The sequence below is a fragment of the Callospermophilus lateralis genome, chromosome 6 (genome assembly GCF_048772815.1).
Source record: "Callospermophilus lateralis isolate mCalLat2 chromosome 6, mCalLat2.hap1, whole genome shotgun sequence".
Taxonomy (NCBI): Eukaryota; Metazoa; Chordata; class Mammalia; order Rodentia; family Sciuridae; genus Callospermophilus; species Callospermophilus lateralis.
Window position 1 is genome coordinate 110,782,724 of NC_135310.1, and position 20,053 is coordinate 110,802,776.

The window sequence follows — 20,053 nt, forward strand, 5'->3', positions numbered from 1 at the left end:
CAACACAGCCAAGGCTAGAGAGGGTTGAGTGGACACAGCCAGGCCTGAGAGCACCAAGCAAAGGCCAGTTCATGTGGACAGGCTGCAGGAACCAGCCAGGACACAAGGCCACTGATGGATTGGGTTGGAACTCTGCCCATCTCTATGCTCAGTGCCAATGCATCCCAGGAACCAGACAACCCCCCAGGACCTGCATGGACACTGCCAATCTGGCCTCTATCAGATCTGCTGGCTGGCCCCTCCAAAAGACAGCCACTCTTCCTGTATGTGGACTCAGGTTTCAGGAGGGGCCAACAGGCCAGACAGCAGTACTGTCTCTTTAAAAGTGACTCTGCATTTCTCTGCTCAGGTTCATTTTGAATTACTATTATAGTTTAACCCTGAGAACAATTTGGGTTTTGTTTTCCCAAGAATTAGGGGTCCCCTATCATTCCACCCCTCATACTCACCTACACCATGCTCTTTCCACATTCTTCTCAAAAAATAAACATATATTCCAAATTGTTGGTTAGACCTCAGGCTTCATTTCTATTTTCAAGAGCTCAGTTTTTCAAGAGTGTTCAAGGCCTCAACATTTCACCATAAGACTAAAAAGAGACATTTCTGTGTAGCAGTGGCAGCCCCTAGGAAGGATGACAGACCATTTGGAGCAGAAATGTCAGGTGATGGGCAGTATCAAGTCATGGCAGGAAGGGATACCTGGCAGATTTTCCAGCTCTGCCCTCCCTTCCTCTTGGAAACAGAGAGGAAAGTGGTGAGAGCCAACAGCACCTCTCTTCCTACTACCAGGCTCCCCCAGTGTAGTGTTGCTTGCAGAGTGCCCACTTGTGGTCAGAATCTGACACTGCACCTAGTTGCCAATTTTGGCATTTACATTAAGATTTTCTTTTCAGAAAAGATATTCCAGTAATTTCCTTTAACATCAGTTTAAGTACAGAAAATGGGTGTAGCCTTTTCTTTATTTGAACCATTGCTGGGATTGGGAGGAACCTACATAACATGCCAGGGCATGGACGATGAGCACCACCACATAGCTGGAGTCAGGCATGTGGAGATGATGGAACAACAGATATCACAGGGACACAAGCAGATGCAGTGCAGCAAAATTTCCCAAGTACCTCTGGGAGCTAGGCACCGCATTTTGAAACTGAAAAGCCAAAACATGAGTCAAACAGACCTAACTTCAAAAACATGGTGGTCTTGTAGCTGGACAAAGAAAAGTACATAAGCCATTATGGTATGTGTCTAAATTCTCAGCTATGTGGGAGGCTGAGGCAGGAAGAAACCAAATTCAAGGTCAGCCTGGGCAACTCAGTAAGACCCTGCTCAAAATGAAGGCTAGGGATGTAGCTCAGTGATAGAGCACTTGTCCAGCAAACACAAGGCTTGTGTTCAATCCCCAGTAGCAGGGAGAAAAAAGATAAAAACATAATGGTGAGATAGGTACATGCTCCAGAGCAAGGAATGAACATACCCCTAAATTGGTTTTCAGATTCTTTTTTCTTTCTTCTTTTTTTTTTTTTTTTTTTTTGGTTAGTACCAGGAAGTGAACCCAGGAACACTGTAACTCTGAACTACCTTTTTAAATTTTGAGACAGGGTCTCATTAAATTGCCAAGGCTGGCCTTGAACTTGTGATCTTCCTGACTCAACCTCCCCAGTAGCTTGGATTACAGGTATGCACCACCATGCCTGGCCTTAGATTATTCTTGTGGCCACATTTGGGATGGATCAGAGAAGACCTGGGAGTTGGTCCCAAAAGGCCAGGTAGGGAAGTGGTAAAGGGTCCTCTTGGAGAAATACAGGTGGTGGGGGGAGGGGCTGGCCTTAAGGAAGATCCATTAGGGATCCAATAGGGATCTGGGGTTTGGGTACAATGGGGAAGGCAGGGAGGCCTGAGGGCAAGCAGAGGAGAAAGATCTCAGGTCTGCAGCTTCAGTTTGCATCACATCAGGTACATCACATCAGGAGGAAGAATCCTAAGCAATCGGCAGCTTGAACCAGATTGGAAGGAAGACCTTGTCTACCTTCACCTCAGATATATACTCTAGTTTGACAAATTAGCACCTGGACTTCAATTCCCACTACGATGGTATACTTAACAACCCCATTAGGGCTTGAGCTCATGGAAGAGTGAAAAATAAGCTAACAGAATTTATTGAGGCCTGAAGCCTTCAATTAAAAAAAACTCCCGTAAGGGAGGAAGTTCTGCCAAAGGTGCCAACTCAGTAGCAATGTGCTGGTCAGAGATCAGTGAACAGACAGCCCAGGCAGGGCAGCAAAACCTCCTGCCTTTCTGAGACTCATACCCAAGTGTTGGGGCTGGAGGGTCACCATGACTAGAGGACTGCACTTCCCTCTAGCCAGGCAGTCATTCTTGGGCAGGGGTCTCAGTGGTGAGGACCCCTTCACTGAGACTCTCACAGTCCCATTCCAAACCACCCCTCTTTAGGCTAGAGTTTGGGCTGAGAAGGAAGAAGTCCAGCTTCAATATGAGGGACACATAGGCTCCTTGTTCCCCAGGAAGTCTGGCAGGCCGAGCTTTTGGTGTCAGGGCTGGGTGCCAGGCAGGGGAGAACCCTCAGGCCTCAGCCTCTTCCTGCCCAGTGATGTAGGAGTGCCGCCAAGAGCTGGGGGTGGAGCTGGCCAGTTTTTCAGAGTTCATTGCAGGGACTAAGGACAGAGTTGGGGGGGTGGGTAGCAGTTAAGACCAAGAAAAGACAAGAAGCTGTCTCTGTCTCCAGCCTTGTGAAAGGAGAAATGAAGCAACAAAGAAAAACCTTGGCTTTTCTGTCTGGGCCACAGTTCGGGTGTCCTGGCTGGAGGCCTGTCCCTCCCCTGTGGGCCCAGCAGGGGGCACTACAGCTCCTCTGAGGCCCAACCCCTCAGGCCTACAGCTGGGTCCTGCTCATCCCTCCAGACCCATACTTCCTATCTTCTACCATGCCAAGGCATTAAGCTGTCGCCTGAGGACACAGGGAGGCACAGAGAGGAAAAAAAAATATATTTTTTAATTTAATCAGAGAGCCTCTGAAGGCACCTGGTTTCTGTTGAGTATATAAAAAAAAGGCAGTAAAATAGCATCTAATATAGTGTGCATGATGGGTAGGGGTGGGTGAAGGGCAGGGGAAAGGGGCAGGGAGAAAGGGGAGGAAGCACGTGGGAAGAAAGGAGGGAGGGGAAATACCAGATCAGACCATACAACGGTCAGTCCTGGCCCCCCAGCCACCCCTGGTGTAGGCAGATAGAAACAAAACACTTATACACGCTCTCTGAGCCCAGGAGCCTCACCTGCCTTGCAGGGACCAGTCAGCCATCAGTCAGAGGCCATTCCCCTCCTGTCTGACCCTCAAGCCCAGTGTTCTCAGTGTCCTCAGTGTCCATCAGAGGCTTCCTCCCCAGGGCCTGGACATCTAGGCCCCACACAGGGCATAAGAAAGCAGAAGTTGGCTTTAAAAGAAGAGAAAACCTTCAGACTACCCTGCTCATCCTTGGCAAAAGGGGCAGGAGGCAGGCCAGCAGTGCAGTCCTTCTGTCCATCCATGGTTACACAATTGCCCGAAGCAGGAAGGAGAGGACAGCCCCCAGCGCCAGGCCCAGACTCAAAAAGAAGGTCATGATGGCTCCCGCAGTCTCCGCCTCAGCTGGCTTTACTTTCCTAAAGGAGGGAAGGAAGACGACCCAGGGCTGACTGCCCAGCCCGGCCCCAGCCACAGTCCCCAGTATCTGGGGTAGGGAGACCAATCTGTCCTCCTTTCCTAACCCCAACCTATTTCTGCCTCTTTGAGGACTGTGTACTGGGGGGGTGTTTTCCATGCTGCCCCAACAGGTCCTTCCCACAGCTCCACCTATGCAGCCCGGGCACCCCAGCCTTTACCACGGCTCTCGAGCCCCTCCCCTGCAGCCATCAGCTTCAGCACCAGAAAGTCTCCTTTTGCCCTCTTTCTCTCTACTGAGGGTCCCTGCTTGGAGCTCTAGATCCTGACAAATGCCTGGTCCCACTCACTTGGGCCCGAAGCACATGCAGAGGCTAGCGAGGTAGCCGTTGGAGAAGGCGAAGGCGGCCACGAAGAAGATGTACCAGGCGTCATGCTTGAAGACCACAGCCAAGTAGCGACGGGGATGGACGTTACACAGCAGTAGCAGTGGCACAAACACCAGCCGCGCGACCACCAGGCTCGGCAGCCAGCAGCTGTCCTTCCCAGGCTGCAGGGATAGGGCAGTGCCTCAGCCAGGCTGAGCCCTGGGTTCCATTTAGAGACCCTGGGGACTGGACTGGCCGCTAAGCCTGGTTACCTTTAGGGGGACATTGATCAGGAGCGCCCTGTGGAGTGCTGGGATGTTCTACAACTTGATTTGGGTAGGTGCACACACACACACACACACACACACACACACACGTTAAGTTGTACACGTAAGACTTATACACTTAATTATATGTAAATTATGTCTGGATCTTTAAAAAAAAAAAAAGGCCCCCTTTCTGGGTCTCAGGCTGGACTCCTTTTTCCCACAGGGGACCAATATCCCTTCCTCCACTTACCCACATGAAAACAGCTGTGAGGCTCCGGCCCAACCAGTCAAAGATATTGAAAGTCAAGAAACAGGACACAGGAATGAAGTAATCTCCTGGAAGAGGAGGGGGAGGAGTAAGGGAAGAGAAACAGACAAGCAACTCCGGCCCTCACTGGCCCTCGCCTTCCCCAACCATACAGAAAGAAAAGATGCTTCCAGCGCAGGGAAGGACAAATGGACCCAGAAAGGTCTGCCTGGGTAGAAGGCAATCCAGGCTCGCTCAACTTCATTCCCAGTCCTGCCTGAGACCCTATGTGCTGGGAAGCTGCAGTGTCCTTACCCCAGGTGCTGGTGCCTGCGATGCTGGATTTGACCTCAGCAGTCACAGCAGGGAATAACCCAATGGTGACCGTGAAGTTGAAGCAGACAGAGAGGGCCAGGACTGAGATCTAGAGAAAAGGAATAAGATTCAGCCATCTTTTTCTTTTTTTGGTTTTGGGGATTGAACCCATGGACACTCTGCCACTGAGCTACATCCCCCAACCCTTTTTATCCTTTATTTTTATTCGGGGTCTTGCTAAGTTTCTGAGGGTGGCCTTGAACTTGTGATCCTCCTGCTTTAGCCTCCAAAGTCATTGGGATTGAGTGTGACCCACCACACACCTGGCTTCTCTGGATCCCTGTCTTCATGGTGGTTTGCATTAAAGAACCAAGAAAATACACATGCACATGTGCACATATAAGAAAGAATCCAGGAATGTGACAAGTCTCGGGTCAAAAAGGGAACTAGAGGAAAGGGAGAGGGAGGGAGCAAAAAGAAAGAAAAGAGGTGAGGGACAGAGGGTAAGATGCCCTGCCCCACATACATTTTTGAGGATGGCTCTAATAGAGGGGTTTCTGCTGGTAGCCTGAGAGTTGGGGGTTGAGACCCCAGACTCTTCTTTGTTCACTCTTGGCTCCTCTCCTGGCAGGTGACAGGTTGTAGAAGAATCTTCGAGTTGTGGGAAGGATGGAGGAAAAGACAGGGTTAGCTACAGTGGACGTAGCTTTACCTGGACCATAGCCGTACCCTAACTCTTAGCTAAGACCTCCCTTCTAAATTCCCAAGGCTTGAGCCCCCCACCCAGGGATTGACCATTCCCAGGGCCTTCAGGTCATGTGACTCCCTACCCCAAATCAGAAACTGCTTCCTAGCGCCTTCAGTCCACATGCCTGGGGCATCAGGGTCATAGGATCTCCCCACATTTTAACATTCCCAGCCCTCATTTCCTACGGTCCCCTACCTCCACCCCTGGTTGCTCTGTCCTCCACTGGCTCATGGCTGCCAGCTAATACAGTGTGTCCATTCTTGTCCCCTCTGCTCATGTTCATGCTGCTCCTGCCTGGCATGCCGCCCTCCCCCGCTGCTTCCTTTGGCTATGAGACCTTTACTGATGAGGTCCAACTTGGTTTCCTGCTCCCCAGGCCCCTCAAGCTTGAGTTGCTGGTAGTAGCGGTAGAACTCCTATCGAGCAAGGGAGACAGGGAGGCAGAGTCAGAGGCACTGCTGGATCTCCTGCCTCCCCCCAGTTTCAGTTCCAGACTCTTGGTCTAGACCCTGAACCTCCCCATCCACCAAACCCCAGATCCCTCCATTTGCTCACCAGCCTGGGCAGACCCAGGTAACAGATGATGGCCAAAATGACAACCACACAGGCTGTGATAAAATAGCCAAAGGCACTTTCTGACAGCTCTGAGCCACCTGGGATAGACAAGGTCTGTGATCAGAGAGAGGCCCCATCCCTTCTCCCCCACACCCCCCCAGGGCAGTAGGCAGGTGAACGTTAGAACTCACTGGCAATGGCGCAGATCATGGCCACTGAGGCGAAGAGGCCTGCCAGGCCCTGGCCACTCATGATGGGGGCTGTGTAGCTGGCGGGCAGGAGGCCAGCCAGACCGAACAGGCTGCCCTGCAGGATGGCGCCAAATGCTGGGGAACAGGATGAGTATCAGCAAGGGATGGTGGGGCTGGCAGTCAAGGGTCCAAAGGAAAATAAGGCCCTGTGATTCCTGCTTACTACCAGTGAAGCTTTTTTTTTTTAGTTGAACAAAATACCTTTGAACACAATACCTTTATTTTTTAAAATTTTTATGTGGTGCTGAGGATCGAACCCAGCGCCCCACACGTGCTAGGTGAGCCTCTACTGCTGAGCCACAACCCCAGCCCCTCCCAGTGAGGTTTGATGCTGAGCTTCTCTCTGCCTCACACCCAGCCCAGCCCAGGCAGGTTCAAGCCTTTGAACCCCAACTGCTCATGACATTCGTCCGCTCCCGGCCCAAGCTTACAATTAATCAGTATGATCTTGATCATGGTGAAGACGAAGAAGGGCAGAGCATCCAGCTGCACCTTCACCAGGATGGCAGTGACCAGGAATACCAGCAGGATGGCCACTAGGCTGCCTAGGATCCGTACAGACTGGGGGATCCTGCAGGAGAGGCCCCGGGTAGCAATGAGGGGTGGGCAGGAGGCAGTAATGGCAGCACTGGGGCAGAGGTAGGTACTCACCTCTGATGCAAGAAGGAGTTAAGGCAGGAGAAGAGCAGCAGTGGCAGCATGGCACACAAGGTCATGACATTGTTGAAGATGGCACTGAGAGACCTCTGTTCTGGTAAGGGTGCTGTGGGGACAGCTGGGTCCTGTATGTCCTTGCTCAATACAGCAGCATTCAAGGACACATTCTGAGACATGTCCAGGCGGTTTGTGAAATACTGCAAGGGTTGCAGATAAAATGTTGAAACCTCTGTCCCTTCCTATGCCCAAATGCACATACCCAGGCCCTGGAAGCCCAGAGGACATGCCCCCATGGAACCCAGTTCCCCCTGTCTCACCTTAGTGGCTGTCATGAAAAAATTCCAGGGGAGCAGTGTCCCTAAGCCCAGCATGAAGAAGATAAGCCAGACAGCTTTGTATCTGGGATGGGAGGAAAGAGAAGCCAAGTGACCCGCCATCCTACCCACCCTTCCAGGTCAACCTGAGACCCCTTCCTCCCTGCCCTCAATCTCTTCAGTTCTCCCAGGGAATATGTGGAATCCAGGGACCCAGGACTGAATGGCATGGCAGATAGGACCTTGGTTCTCAGCCTTCAAACACTCAGGGGATCCTGCAGGCTGGGAACCAGTGTGACCCACATATCCGGAGATGGTTTTGAAAATCCTGCTGAGGGCTGGGGTGGGCGGGTGAGTGAGAAAACAAACAGCAAGGAGTCTTCTGCTCCCACCAGGCTGGCTGTCTGGAAGTGATTGTGCATCTAGGCAGGAACTGTATGGTTCCCCAAAGAGGATTCTGAGGTCAAGAAGCTCCCAGACCATTCTGGATCTAGCAGAACAGGAGGGTGGGGTGCCTGGGAGGCAGGGAAGGAGAGAGCTACTGCTGTTTTTTTTTTTCCCCCCTGGTCCAGACAGAACTGGTTTTATAGGTCATACTACCAAAGGCAGGCCAAGAGGTCTGCAGCCACTGGACGTCATCTAGACAGTCATCTGGGCCCGGTATAAATAAAGGCCACCCGGCTCCAGCCAGGCCAGTATTTAATTATGTAGGCCTTACCTACAAGCTTAGCAACCTGGTGCACCAGGGTCACTAAGGCCCATGGCTATCTCCAGATATGTGTGTCATACCCTCCCAGCAGCCAAGACTCACATTCTTCAGAGTTGACCCAAGGCACTGAGGAGGAGGACTGGCCACGGGGAAGGGGAACATCACACACCTCATATGGAGAGGGTCTTGGTGAGTGCCCCAAATAGATAGATCTGAGCTATGACAAATGCAGTCCCCAAAGCCTTCATATCCCCCTTGAAGTAAACATGCTAAAGGGTTGATCTGGAGGCCCATAATGAAGGGCAAAACTCCCAGGCAAGGTCATACAGGACAGAGGGTCAGAGGTGGGGTGGGAAGACAGGTGATGAAGAGGGGAGAGGGCTTCAGGGAACCACCGCAAAAGAGGGGGCCAGGCTGGGGCACCGTGCTGCCTGGGAAGGAGAGGAAGCACCTGGGCCTGTACTTCAGTTCTCTTCCCTCCAAACAGCCCTGTGAAGTGGATATTCTTATCTGTTTCACAGGTGGGGAAACGGTCTCCAAGAGACCAAGTTAAAAGACCCCACAAAGTGGCCTGGTTCCATAAACTCTGGTGCAGAAAGAAAAGAAGGTAGGCAGAGGAAATGTGAGGAGGGGTGTGGTGGCCCGAAGCAGAGTAAAGGACAGCCTGAAGCCTGGCCAAAGTGTGGCAGGGCTTCATCAACACTGTCATGTCCCAAACCACTGTAGAGCTCGAACCCATACAGTCTCTCCCTCCAAAACTCTTCCTCATTGCTACGGCAGCTCTAACTTGAGGGAGTTCACAGGCTCCAGAAGTGGGAAGGTCATATCTAGGACCAGGGTGGGGTGGGGTAATCTGAGGCACAGGCCCCAGGGTAGTCCTGAGGGACAGGGAGGTTTTGCCAGATGTGCTCTGGAATGAGGGGTATTGCCAAGTATCTCCCCAGTGGTGGCAGAAGGGGACAGAAGCTGTGGGACTAGCTGGAGAGCAATACTGGAAACACTGACAGGCCAGACAGGCTGCTGCCACCTTGTGCCCCCCTGCAGACTCCCCTGCCAGCACCCAGCCAAGACATGCATGGTTCCCAGCCCAAAGCAGACCTGACTCAGAGCTACCTGGCCGGAAGGCCACCCTGTGGTGGCAATTCCAAATTCCAAGGAACACTGCCCCCACCCCCCTGGAGACCCATTCCCTTGATCCTTAGCCCAGGTCCCCTCCCCTGCCCCCAGTACCTACCTGTCTTGAGGCTGGTGACTGGTGGTGGTCATAGTGCTGTTGTTCTCAGTTGCGCCTGGCTGACGGCTCCCTCCCTCTGACGCTTGCTGGGGGCAGAAGCAATGGGAGGCCCTGCTTCCACCAAGCCCTCCTCAGACTCTTGTGGGGAGGAGGGGACGAGGCAGACAGAGCGGGCAAGTGGAGAGTCCCACGGGATCCCCTCCGGGTCCTGCCCCTCAGGACCACTCGGATAGACCCTCTGGCCCAGCAGGCCAGCCTGATGGGGCCCCTATGGCTGCTCAGCCTCCACCTGGCTCCCGGCCTGGCCGCTGCCACCGCTATTTTTATCCAGCAGCCGAAGCAGTTTATAAGCTGGGAAACAGGAGGGTGGAGAGCAGGAAAGAAGGAGGAGGAAGCATGATTGAAAGAGAGGGAAAGACAGTCAAAGACAGAGAAGAGATGAGAAGGGTCAGAGGCCATGCTGACAATGGAAGGTGAGCTGGAGGACAGCAACAAAGTGGAGGGGACAGCCAGAGGCAGGGGGAGCAAGGCACAGAACAAAAACCAAACAAATCTGCAGAGGCCCCAGGCCCACTTCGCAAGTCTGATCTGTCAATTTACCCAGGAGCCCCTGGATTCAAGGACAGGGTAGGCTTTGTGGAGCCTGTCCCCTACTGAAGGCACCCCAGACTGGCCTCTCTCCTAGGGGCATCTTAAACCTTTCTTTTCAACCACTGCCCAGAGGCTTCCTAATTCCCAGCCAGATTTCCAGGGAAATATTTCACAAAGGGTGTGGGGATGTGACCCTTCTCACAACCCAGACTAGCCACTCTGACCCCCAGTACTGGCCCAAAGGTCATCCCATCCCCCTGTGAGTTCCACTCTAGGCCGCTGTTTTCTTCTCCTTTCTGAGATTGGCCTTAAAGGGAAGATTGGAGGTGTAGGGGCTCAGGCACAGACCCAAACTGCTGAGTCCCAAAGCTCCCAGCCATCGGCCTCGGCATTCCTCTCTGTGCCTCACTTGTGTAGGGGGAGGCTCCCGGGCACCAGAAGGTTAAACAGTTTTCCATTAGATGGCCTGGGAGGCCAGGCTGGCATCATGAACTGGCCCACCCTCCAAGTGAGCCTAGCTCTGGAACCAGGTCTGCTGCTGTCTGGAGGCCGGCCTTCTGCTCCCTGTCCAGGCACTTGCCAAGACTCACTAACAGAAGGGGAGAACAGAGGGAGCCTGGGCAGACCCTAGGAGGGGGTCCTAAGGCAGGCTGGGCAGCAGACCTTGTCCACATGGTCCTGAAGGAGGGCCTAGAGTGAAAAAGGTGGTATGGGGCAAAGCAGGAGAGGACCCCTCTGGCCTCATGGGCCTCTTTCTGAGAAGCCTTATGAGCACAAAAGCAAACCCAGGAGATAAAAGGCCCAGAGCTGCAGGGGAGATAAGATTGCAAGGGGAGCCCCCTGCACCTGAAGGTCACAGCAGTGACAGCAGGGGACTCTGAGATCCTCAATGGGCTTTTTCACCCCTTCCTGGGTAAACTCTAGACTCCACAGATCTTCCTCATCCCTTAGTCTAAAACTGGGTCGTAGGGGTGGGGGCATACCTCCAAATGGAGGTGGAGGGCTTCTTCTTCCAATCCTCTTTCAACAAATATTTACTAAGGACCTCAGTATGCAACCAGGCATTGTTGCTAGGCACTGGGGACAGAGTGGCAAACAATAGTATTGATGTCTTCTATAGGGATAAGGACAAGAGAGCTCTGCTGGAGTGGAGGAAGGACTCAGGTTTTTCATCTGTACCAGGGAGGGACCCTGCCATCTCTCACCTCCACAGAGCCGGTGTTCCACCCTACCCCAACACAAAGGGCTCCTGGCAGAATAGCCCCCTCTCCTTAGCAAAGTGCATTAGGCTTGGAGAAATGTCTATTTTTATCCTCTTTCCCAGCCAGGCCCCTGTTCTACACAGTCCTCACCCCAGTCCTGGGTGCCCTGCAATTCCACTGGGCACCCCTCCACCCCTGCCCACATCTTCACATTCCACTGGCCAGCTTAGGTGTTTTGTTCTTGTCAGGTTTTGCCCAACAGCAACCAGGGATCTGATACCAGCTCAGACCATCTGGTGTCCCCGGGCCATGCCTTGGCTTGTCAAGTCTTGAAAGCAGCCACAAAACGGAGCCCCTCCCTGCCCCTAGGTTCCTAACACCTCTCTCTTAACCCAACTTCCAGGCATACCTTTGTGCTACATCAAATCTCCATTCCCCAGGGTGCCCTATAGGCCAGTCACTACTGTAGATCCCCTTTTTCTCTCAACTATCCAGAAGCTAGTTCTAGTTTGTTTCTGCTGAGCAGATGGGCCAGCCGGGGTTCAAAGATATTGGGTCACTTGCCCAAGTTCACCCAGTAGATGAGTGGGGAGCCAGGATTCAAACTCAATGCTCATTTCATTCTAGGTTCCTTTCCGGCTGGGCAGGGAGGTATAAAGACTGCTTCCCAGATGTCCCTGTAGACTGGGGGGGGGGGGGCACTGCTGCAATTAAAGGGAAAAAATAGGCCTATAATTCCATCTATTGGGGAGGCTGGGACAGGAGGATAGCAAGTTTGAGGCCAGCCTTGGCAATTTAGCGCAAATCTGTTAAAAAAAAAAATGGCTGAGAATGAAGATCAATGGTAGAACACCCCTGGGTTCAATCCCCAGTCACCCCCTATAAATATAAATAAATAAATAGAAGAATAAAGTGCGGGCCCAGATCATTCCCAGCCTGACATGAATGTCTGAGGTAGGGTACCTCATCTCCATCCCATCACACATATACATTCAGGCATGAAGAACTCATAGACAGGAGGTCAAGTCCAAGGGTCTGGAGGTTACTGAGATGAGTGAGCCAAGGGTCGGTACAGGGTTGGGGAGAGATCCCTAGGAGGGTGAGGGCCCATCGCTGCTCTCCCCGGAGGATAAAGCCCGGCGTTTGCTATCCTTGTCTCTCATTTACTCTGTAAGTAAACGAGGACGCGCCAGGAACCGGAGGTCAGGGACAAGAATTTGGCCAATAAAAGGGATACTTAAAGGGACAGCTCCCCTACCTCCATCTGCGTCGCCCCCATCCCCATCCCCCTCACTGCGAACATGGTGTCCTGGCCCCTCCCATGTCTTGAAGACAATCGACCAGGATTAACTGTCCCCTCGCCTGCGTTTTGTGGAGGTCCACGAGGCAACAGCAGCTTTTAGGCCCGGGAGCCAGGCCACACATGCCCGACTCTGGTGGTGGTCCCCACAGAAATCCCCAGCGCCCAGCCTGGGTGTGCCACGTGCTGCGCGCTCTGCACGAGTCAAGCCAGGGAAGCGGGGGACCGGCGACGGTCGCCAGGCCGCGGAGCTGTTTGGCCTGGCCTCCCTCCCTCGTGGCAAGCTGGACGCGCCACCCCACGCCCGGCCGTCCCCGGCACGCGCCCACCCAAGGCCCTCGGCGCACCTGCCGGAGAAGAACTCCTCCGCGCGGAGACCTGCGCGCTTTCTCTGCAGCTTCCCGCGCCCGCAGGAGAGCTTTCAAACCCGCCCTCCGCTGAGCCCGCCCCCGGCCCGCGCCCGCCACCACCTCCCGCTACCCCGCCGGCCTCGCCCCGCCCCCCGCCCCCCGCCCCCAGGGTCTCCCGCTTAGCAGATCTGCGCGCGCCGGGGCCTGCACCAGGACCCCCTGCGTCCCAGGGCCATCTGGTCGCATTATTTCTTAGGGCCACACTAACCCAGCCCGTTATTAGGCGTGTGGGCCTGGAGGGCACAGCTCCACACTAGGCGTCCCTAGTCCCTTCCCCGCCGAGGCTGTGCAAAGTCCCGTTCGTTCCATCCCAGGGACTTTTCACAGGCCCAGACGCCCCCACCGCCAGGATCCGCCAGGCTCAGCTGAGGTGTTCCGTTATCCCGCCCCAAACCCCGCCCACGCCTCCACACTTCACAGAGCCTCTTTTCTTTCCAGTGTCCCACCTTTTCCAGTTTAGATCCCTTCTCCTTTCGTTTCAATAAGACTTCTGTCCCTTTCACCCACTCCCTTGTGGGATCCTTACGACTCAATCATTTGTGACCTGGGTGGTGGGTTTTTCTACCCATGACACATACACATGGCCATAGGTCCATAAACATCATGCCACCCACAGCTCTGACTTGAAGGGATGAGTGTCTCTGTCTCTCTCTTGTCTCTGTGTAGGGGAGAGAGGCAGAGTCCTCGGGCCCCCTCATGATCTACCGTTTCTAAATCGAGCACATTGGAAAACTGAGGCACTGCTGGGAATGGAAGAGAAAGCCAGGAAGAGCCCAACATCCTGCACAAATCCCATTGTCCCAGAGATGATATAGGTCAGAGGTGGAATCCTTGCTGAGCTCCATATCCTTCCCTGGCTGATGGGGTCCTTGTTGAGGAGGGGTCCGCCATGTACCTCCAAGGGAGGAGCAGGGATTCCTTTTTGTTCTTGTTGGAAAGTAAATCAGGGGGTCATTCTCTAACCCCTACCTCAGTGCTCAGTGCTTTAGGACTATCCAAAGGTTGGAACTGTCCTGGGGAGAGAAAATTCAACCTAGGCTGCTTACCCCACCCTCAATTACCCCAGAGGCCTGTCCCCTGGAGAAGACATACACACTAATTAACAATTAGCGCTTGGGTGCCCAGCGGCTCAGGAGGCTGAGGCAGGAGAATAGAGAGTTTGAAGCCAGGTTTGGCAGCTTATGGAGGTTCTAATCAGTTTAGCAAGGTTATAATCAACTTACTGAGACCCTGTCTCTAAAGGAAATACAAAAAAGGGCTCAGTGGTTGAGCGCCCCTGGGTTCAATCCCTGGTACCAAAAAATAACATCAAACAATTAGTGGTACTAAAATCATAGGGACACTGCAAAATCATCCCTCTCCCCAAGAAAGCCTGGGCCCTGAGGAGGGAGGGGTTTTATATAGGGCAGTGGGTAGAGGTGTCCCCAGCCTTACAGCTCTGGTGGAGATGATACACATCTTCCCCACAGCAGGAAGCAAACAGAGGGTAGGAAGATGGGGTGGGTGGTATTTTTCTAGGCACTGTCCCTTGGCTTTTGATGGCTCATGTCTGTACACAACCTTGGGTTCCTACCCTCATGTTTGTCCGGTCTCTCTCTCTTCCTCACCTTGCTATTGCCTCCCCTTCTCCTTGGCCCCCTGCCTCACTCCCACCTTCCTTTCTGGCTCTGGCCCTGTGGGGGTGGCAGGACTGGTGGTCAGAGTATCCGCCAGGCACAGCCAGGCTCGGTGGTTAGTGGCTGCAGTTGTGTGCAAAGGGGGCTGGAAGTATAAGGAAACAGGAGGAAGTGGTGAGGGTCCCCAGGAAACCAGACTAAGGAAGGTTGGTTCCTCTCCCCATCCCCATCGGGCCTGGCCTGCTCAAGGGATGGCAACAGCCAGGCCTATTATTGTTGGAGAGAAGTCTATCTGGCACACACCCTGCCTGGGCCAGGGCCAGACCCATACCCATCACAGTGGCCTTCCCAGACAGAGAAGGTGGCTGGGTGTCCACGCCCTCTGCTGGACAGCCTTCGGAGGCCCACTAACACAGGTCTGTGCCTGGAGATTTTCTAGCTAAATTAGTCAGTCCTCTGCCCAGTCTTGTGGTTCTCTCCCTTCATGGAATCAGATCTCAGTCACAGGGAATGGAGGGGAACTTTGGTCCTTCAGACCCCCATACCCCACCTTATTCCCTATTCCACTGGGGACTGTGGCATCTCCAGACTCCTTCCTTCCCTGGGTTACTTGTAAGCATGCCTCACCACCAGCACACAGCCCTCTCTCTCCAGGCCTGTGTCCTCTCAGCTGTCATCAACAAGCCATCTGTGTTCGCTGGAAATGTGTTTGCTGAGCCCGGGGTGGGGGGGGTGGGGGGGGTGGGGGGGGTGGTATCACTAGAACATGTGTCATGTTCTCAGTTGTGTTTGTGATTGTCTTCATGGCCTTTGTGGCAGGGCTGGTTCTAGAGTGAGGACAGTGAGGTGCTACCTAAGACACCAAATTTAAGGGATGCCAAAATCATCATCATCATCATCATCATCATCATGATAAATTGTAATGCAATGTGGAATTTTGGTTTGTTTGAAAGTGTTGGGTATCAGCTGGGTGCAATGATGCAGGCCTGTAATCCCAGCTACTAGGGAGACTGAGGCAGGAGGAAGGCAAGTTCCAGGACAGTCTAGGCAACTTAGAGAAGCCCTGTCTCAAAATAAAAAAAATTAAAAGGGCTGGGGATGTAGCTCAGTGATAGAGCGCCCCTGGTTCAATTCCCAGTACTAGGGAAGAAAGAAGAAAGGAGAGGAAGCGAGAGAAAGAAAAGAAAGGCAAAGAAAAGACAAGATCAACTGTGTGCTGGGGTTCATGAACATGACCCTGAACATACTAGGGACACCATTGAGCTACACTATAGCCCTAGTGCAATGTTGAAAAACCAAATTTAGGGCTGGGGTTGTGGCTCAGCGGTAGAGCGCTCGCCTAGCATGTGGAGGCCCTGGGTTCCATCCTCAGCACCACACAAAAATAACTAAAATAAAGATATTGTGTCCAACTACAACTAAAAAATTTTTAAAAACCCAAATTTAATAAAAAGAATCAATGATTAATACAACTTCGAATTTTTAAATAAAGACAGGTGTGTACAAAGGGTGGGTTTTAGGTCGGGGTTCAAGAAGAATTAAGTCTTTGTTCACTGGGTCTGTTCAGGCCCCCCGACTTCTGCTCTAGGCAGATCTCTGACCTCGGGCAATTGTAAATCGCTGAGATCAAGGAAGAGGGGGAGTCACCTTCAAACTCCCAGAAAACTACCCTCCCTTCCAGAAACCGCAGATTCAGAATCCATAGAGGATCAGACTGCAGGAGCAGCGTGAGAACGGCGCAGAGCCCGCCCCTGCCCGGCGCGCGCCTCGCGCTCCCCCGCCGCCCCCGCCGCCGTTCCCTGCGCACCTGCTGAGACTTTGGCGGGGGCATCCGGACTTGGCAGAGAGGACGGAAATTCCCAGGCCGGCGGATCCGGGATCCCTCCGGGCCTCCTTACCTCCGGCCTGAGGCTACGGCCATGGCCCCAGAGCGCTGCCCGCGCCGGGGTGGACCGGGTCTTTGCCGCCGGGCGGGAGGTTTGCAACTGGCGATTGCGGCGCCCGCCCAGCGATCCGCGGCAGGCTCTCAGTCCCGCCTGGCGCCGTTCGCCGCTCGAGGGCGCAGAGCGTTTCGGGACGCGGGCGGTGAGGGAGGCTCAGTGGGAGGGGCTCGTGGGCCCAGGCCGAGCAGCCAGTGTTCCGAAGGGACAGGGTTAGGGAACCCGAGACTCAGACCCCTTTACTCCGCCTCTCCCCCAGGTCGTCCTCTCGAGTGGCGAGAGCGAGTGGATGACCTCGTCGGAAAGCGACTGGGGCGGGGAGAGTCCTACTGGAGTGAGGGTGCACAGCCTGGGTGTCGCTTCTCTGGACAAGGGATTGAATGGGGATCCCGAGAGGAACCTGTATTCATCACTATCCACCCTCTCAACCAGAGCCCAAAACTCAGGGAAATGGGATTATTGCATGGAAACAATAAACAAATCATCCGGAGGCTGGGATGCAAATGTGCCTGACAACTCTTACTCGAAACACATCCCCAGTTGCCTCCTTTGGGGGAAGGGAGAATAAGGAATTGATTTTTTTCAGGCTTCCCCCTCCCCATTTTTTCTAGGTCCTTGAAGTCCTACATTTTTACACTGCCCCTTCCCTCTCCAGTGCCTACCCGCAGGGTCGCTTAGCAAACAAGTCTCCCGCTTCTCACCACCTTTAGCTGAGATGACTCCAAACTGACTCAAACGGTTTTTTCTCCCTCTGTGAGCTAGCAGCCAATCTTCCTCTAAAACAGACCAGACCATAGCTAGGGGAAGTGTGACCTTCTGGGCAAAGTTAGACACTATAAACAACTTCAAGGTTTTGAAGACTGAGGTGGACAATGAAACCAACAGCCCAAGGAAGCCTCCCAGTGATCCTCTCCTCCAGGCCCCCTCCCCACCTGCCACCCACTGAGGTGTAGGTGACAAAACTTTCAAAGGAGCATCCCAAGAATTCAACAAATATTTATTAAGCACTTGCTTTGGTGCTGGGCTTTAGGAACAGTGCTGCCTCCAAAGGCAACCAAAATCATATTTTAAGGTAGGTAGGTCCCAAGTCTGGAAGACCAACAGTCTGGATTCAAATATCACCTCTTAGATAAATTGTCCCCATTTACCAGGAGGTGAGGTCTCCTGTCCCCAGAGGTCAGAGGTTGTTAGCAAAGGACTTTGAGAAGAATTGCAGGAGGAGGAAGGGGCAGTGATCAATTGTCTGTGAGATGCAGGGCATCCTTCTACAAAGACATGTCTGCTGGGAGGGGAGGCCTTCAGGTCAGATCCCCACTGGACTGCCCAGTGGGCAGGCTGCTTTAGTGCTGTTGCCAGAACTACTCCTACTCCAGGAGAAAGCATTGCGATGGCTATGGCTGCTGCCAGGACGTGTGGCCTCACTTCTGGGGGCCTAACCTCTCCCTTCTCTCCCGGCGGTCCACTCTGGAGGTCTCCCCAGCATCTGGCGGGTGTCGCTGGCTGAGGATGAACAACAAACAGCCTAGAAGAGCCTCTCGAACATCCTGGGAGCTCAGGCGACGGGCCAACCGACGCAGCAAGGGCAGGAGGTGCTGGCGGGCCAGGCGGGCAGCAGGAAGCAGCAGACGGGAGAGCAGCCCTCGCAGCAGCAGTGGGAGCAGCGGGGCAGGCATGGCGAGCTTGGCGCTGCGAAGGCAACAGAGGCTCTAACCTTGTGCTTCCTGCTCCCACCTCACCTGCCAAAAGCATGGGTGGACAGGAGTGCCCCCTCTCTTCAGTTTACACCTTCCTGCTTCCCAGTTGTGGATTGCTTTTCCCTTTCTCTTAGCAAGGTAGCTGGTAGAAGGGGTTTCACCACAGCACAGATGGGGAGAGAAAAACTGGAGCTAGAACTCACAGCCAACCCTTCCCTGTCTCCAGGGGCTCTACTGTTCCTGGGACCCCTTCCATTCCCCTGACATTCCCCAACCTTTCTTCCTCAATCCAGCAGTTCTTCCCCAGGCAATTCTAATTTTTCTTTTGGGGGGTTCTTGATCCACCCAGACCTGCAATCCTTAACACCCTGGCCCCCTACACCCACCAATCAGTTCAACTCTCACCAGTCAGGACTGCTGCTCAGAATCAGTCTCTGGCTGGACCTTCCTGCAGTGGAGACAGCCTAGCTGGATGCAACACTGGGTAACCTCACCCAGCTCAGCCCTAGCCACCCAGCTCAGCTGGCCTGGGTGGGGGAAACAATGGAGAGACAGCTGTGTTCTGGCACCTGGTACATGGAGGGGAGCAGGCAGCTGAGCTGATCCCCTTTTCCAGTTTGGAAGGAAAAGGAAGGAGGGAGCATGTGCAGGAATTCCCCTTGCTGGGTACAAGCCTCAGAGTTGGAATTCAAACAGCATTTGCTAATTGTGTGGCCTTAAGCACACTGACTCTTCTGGGCTCCAGTCCCCTTATCTGCTACCTCAATGGCTGGGAGGAACTGAGAGGAGGAACTGAACAGGACAATGTAGGACACCCACATGCCCAAACCTCAGATGCAGTAAAGCAGCCCCCAGGACACATTTATTAACACCAGATCTGTTCCAGTGGACAAGACAGGGAAACCAGGACCTGGTGGGAGCAGGCCCTCTCCTGGGGGCAGAGGAGTGAAGACGGTCCATTTCATAGCTGGGGACACTTGGATACAGTTGGGTGACATTTGTACTCAAAGATGGAGGAGGGACCTAATTCAGTCCCTTTTCTCCACCCACTTTTCCCTCCTCGTGATTAAAGGAGGATCCGTAAGGTAGCCAGGTGTATCTCATTGGGTTTATAGACAGGCTTTTTGTTTGTTTTTGTTTTTAAATACTTCATTCTCCTATTTTGAAAATTATTATAATTCCTGCCTTTCTGGATTCAGATGAGATAATAGCCTTGACGTATTATAAAAACTTCAAGGTCTTGAGACTATGATCACATATCAGCACCCCACCAGCAGCTGCTGTTAGCATCATTGTCATCTCCAACCCTATTCAAGACCTTGAAGGAAGAAAACTTACAAGTTCAGAAAGGACTGTCTACTTCTATGTGGAAGAAGCAGGGATGAGGAGCAAGAAAGTGCACATTCATAGGCAGAGTCTTCTTATAGTTGCTACCAGAGGAAGTTTCATGGTCATGTATTTATCCCAGGGCTGTGGGTAGGACACATTGAATACACGTGTATGCCAGTACAGAGTTCATGATCTCACTAAATTCTCACGACGACGGTGCAGCGAAGCAACAATTATAACCAATGGGTAACCATTGAGGAACTAAGGTTCAGGGTAGTTAAGCACTTATCCAAAGTCAGACATTGGGTAAATAGCCTCATTTCCCTCTAGAACTGCCCTTTTCCCAGGTTTTCCCAAATTGTCTTTCCAATTGCTTTGGCCAAAATCTTGGAAATTATCCTGAACTCCTCTTTTCTTATCACAGTTCTCCATCCATATGAGCAAATTCTGATGACTCCACTTTGAAAATATTCATAATCTGTAGCTGGAGGTGTAGCTCAGTGGTGGAATGCTTACCTATCATGCTTGAGATCCTGGATTTGATCCCTAGTAAGCGCGCGCATGCACACATGTGCACGCGTGCGCACGCACACACACACACGCACACTTTTGAGGCCAGGAAACTAAAGATTTGTCATATGACTTTGCA

General features: G+C 53.0%; 2 protein-coding genes across 6 annotated transcripts; both read right to left on the reverse strand.

Moving 5' to 3' along the window:
• Positions 1–2,988: 2,988 nt before the first annotated feature.
• On the reverse strand, positions 2,989–16,501 carry Slc29a1 (solute carrier family 29 member 1 (Augustine blood group)). 5 transcript variants are annotated; one of them, XM_076858640.1, is made up of 13 exons: positions 16,340–16,501; positions 9,323–9,408; positions 7,383–7,464; positions 7,060–7,262; positions 6,840–6,979; positions 6,349–6,483; positions 6,158–6,255; positions 5,940–6,018; positions 5,381–5,505; positions 4,855–4,963; positions 4,543–4,628; positions 4,006–4,205; positions 2,989–3,657 (listed from the first exon to the last, which is right to left on the reverse strand). In XM_076858640.1, exons 2-13 carry the CDS (start codon positions 9,352–9,354, stop codon positions 3,546–3,548), a joined length of 1,401 nt encoding a protein of 466 aa, XP_076714755.1. In that variant the 5' UTR covers positions 9,355–9,408; positions 16,340–16,501; the 3' UTR covers positions 2,989–3,545. The 5 variants fall into 5 exon arrangements, with proteins under 5 accessions (XP_076714755.1, XP_076714751.1, XP_076714752.1 ...); XM_076858636.1 differs by having other exon boundaries at positions 16,249–16,432; XM_076858637.1 differs by lacking the exon at positions 16,340–16,501 and adding an exon at positions 12,763–12,840.
• Positions 16,502–17,799: 1,298 nt separating this feature from the next.
• Mymx (myomixer, myoblast fusion factor) lies at positions 17,800–18,054 on the reverse strand. The gene has a single exon (XM_076860137.1). The coding sequence runs from the start codon at positions 18,052–18,054 to the stop codon at positions 17,800–17,802; it is 255 nt and encodes an 84-aa protein (XP_076716252.1).
• Between the last annotated feature and the right edge of the window lie 1,999 nt (positions 18,055–20,053).

Coding starts and splice junctions, on each gene's coding strand:
- Slc29a1 (XM_076858636.1), bottom strand. CDS start 16,272: ATGCCCCCGCCAAAGTCTCAGCAG. Junction 6,980..7,059: donor AACTCCTTCTTGCATCAGAG/GTGAGTACCTAC, acceptor CCTCTCCTGCAG/GATCCCCCAGTCTGTACGGA. Junction 5,506..5,939: donor GTTGGACCTCATCAGTAAAG/GTCTCATAGCCA, acceptor CACAACTCGAAG/ATTCTTCTACAACCTGTCAC.
- Mymx (XM_076860137.1), bottom strand. CDS start 18,054: ATGCCTGCCCCGCTGCTCCCACTGCTGCTGCGAGGGCTGCTCTCCCGT.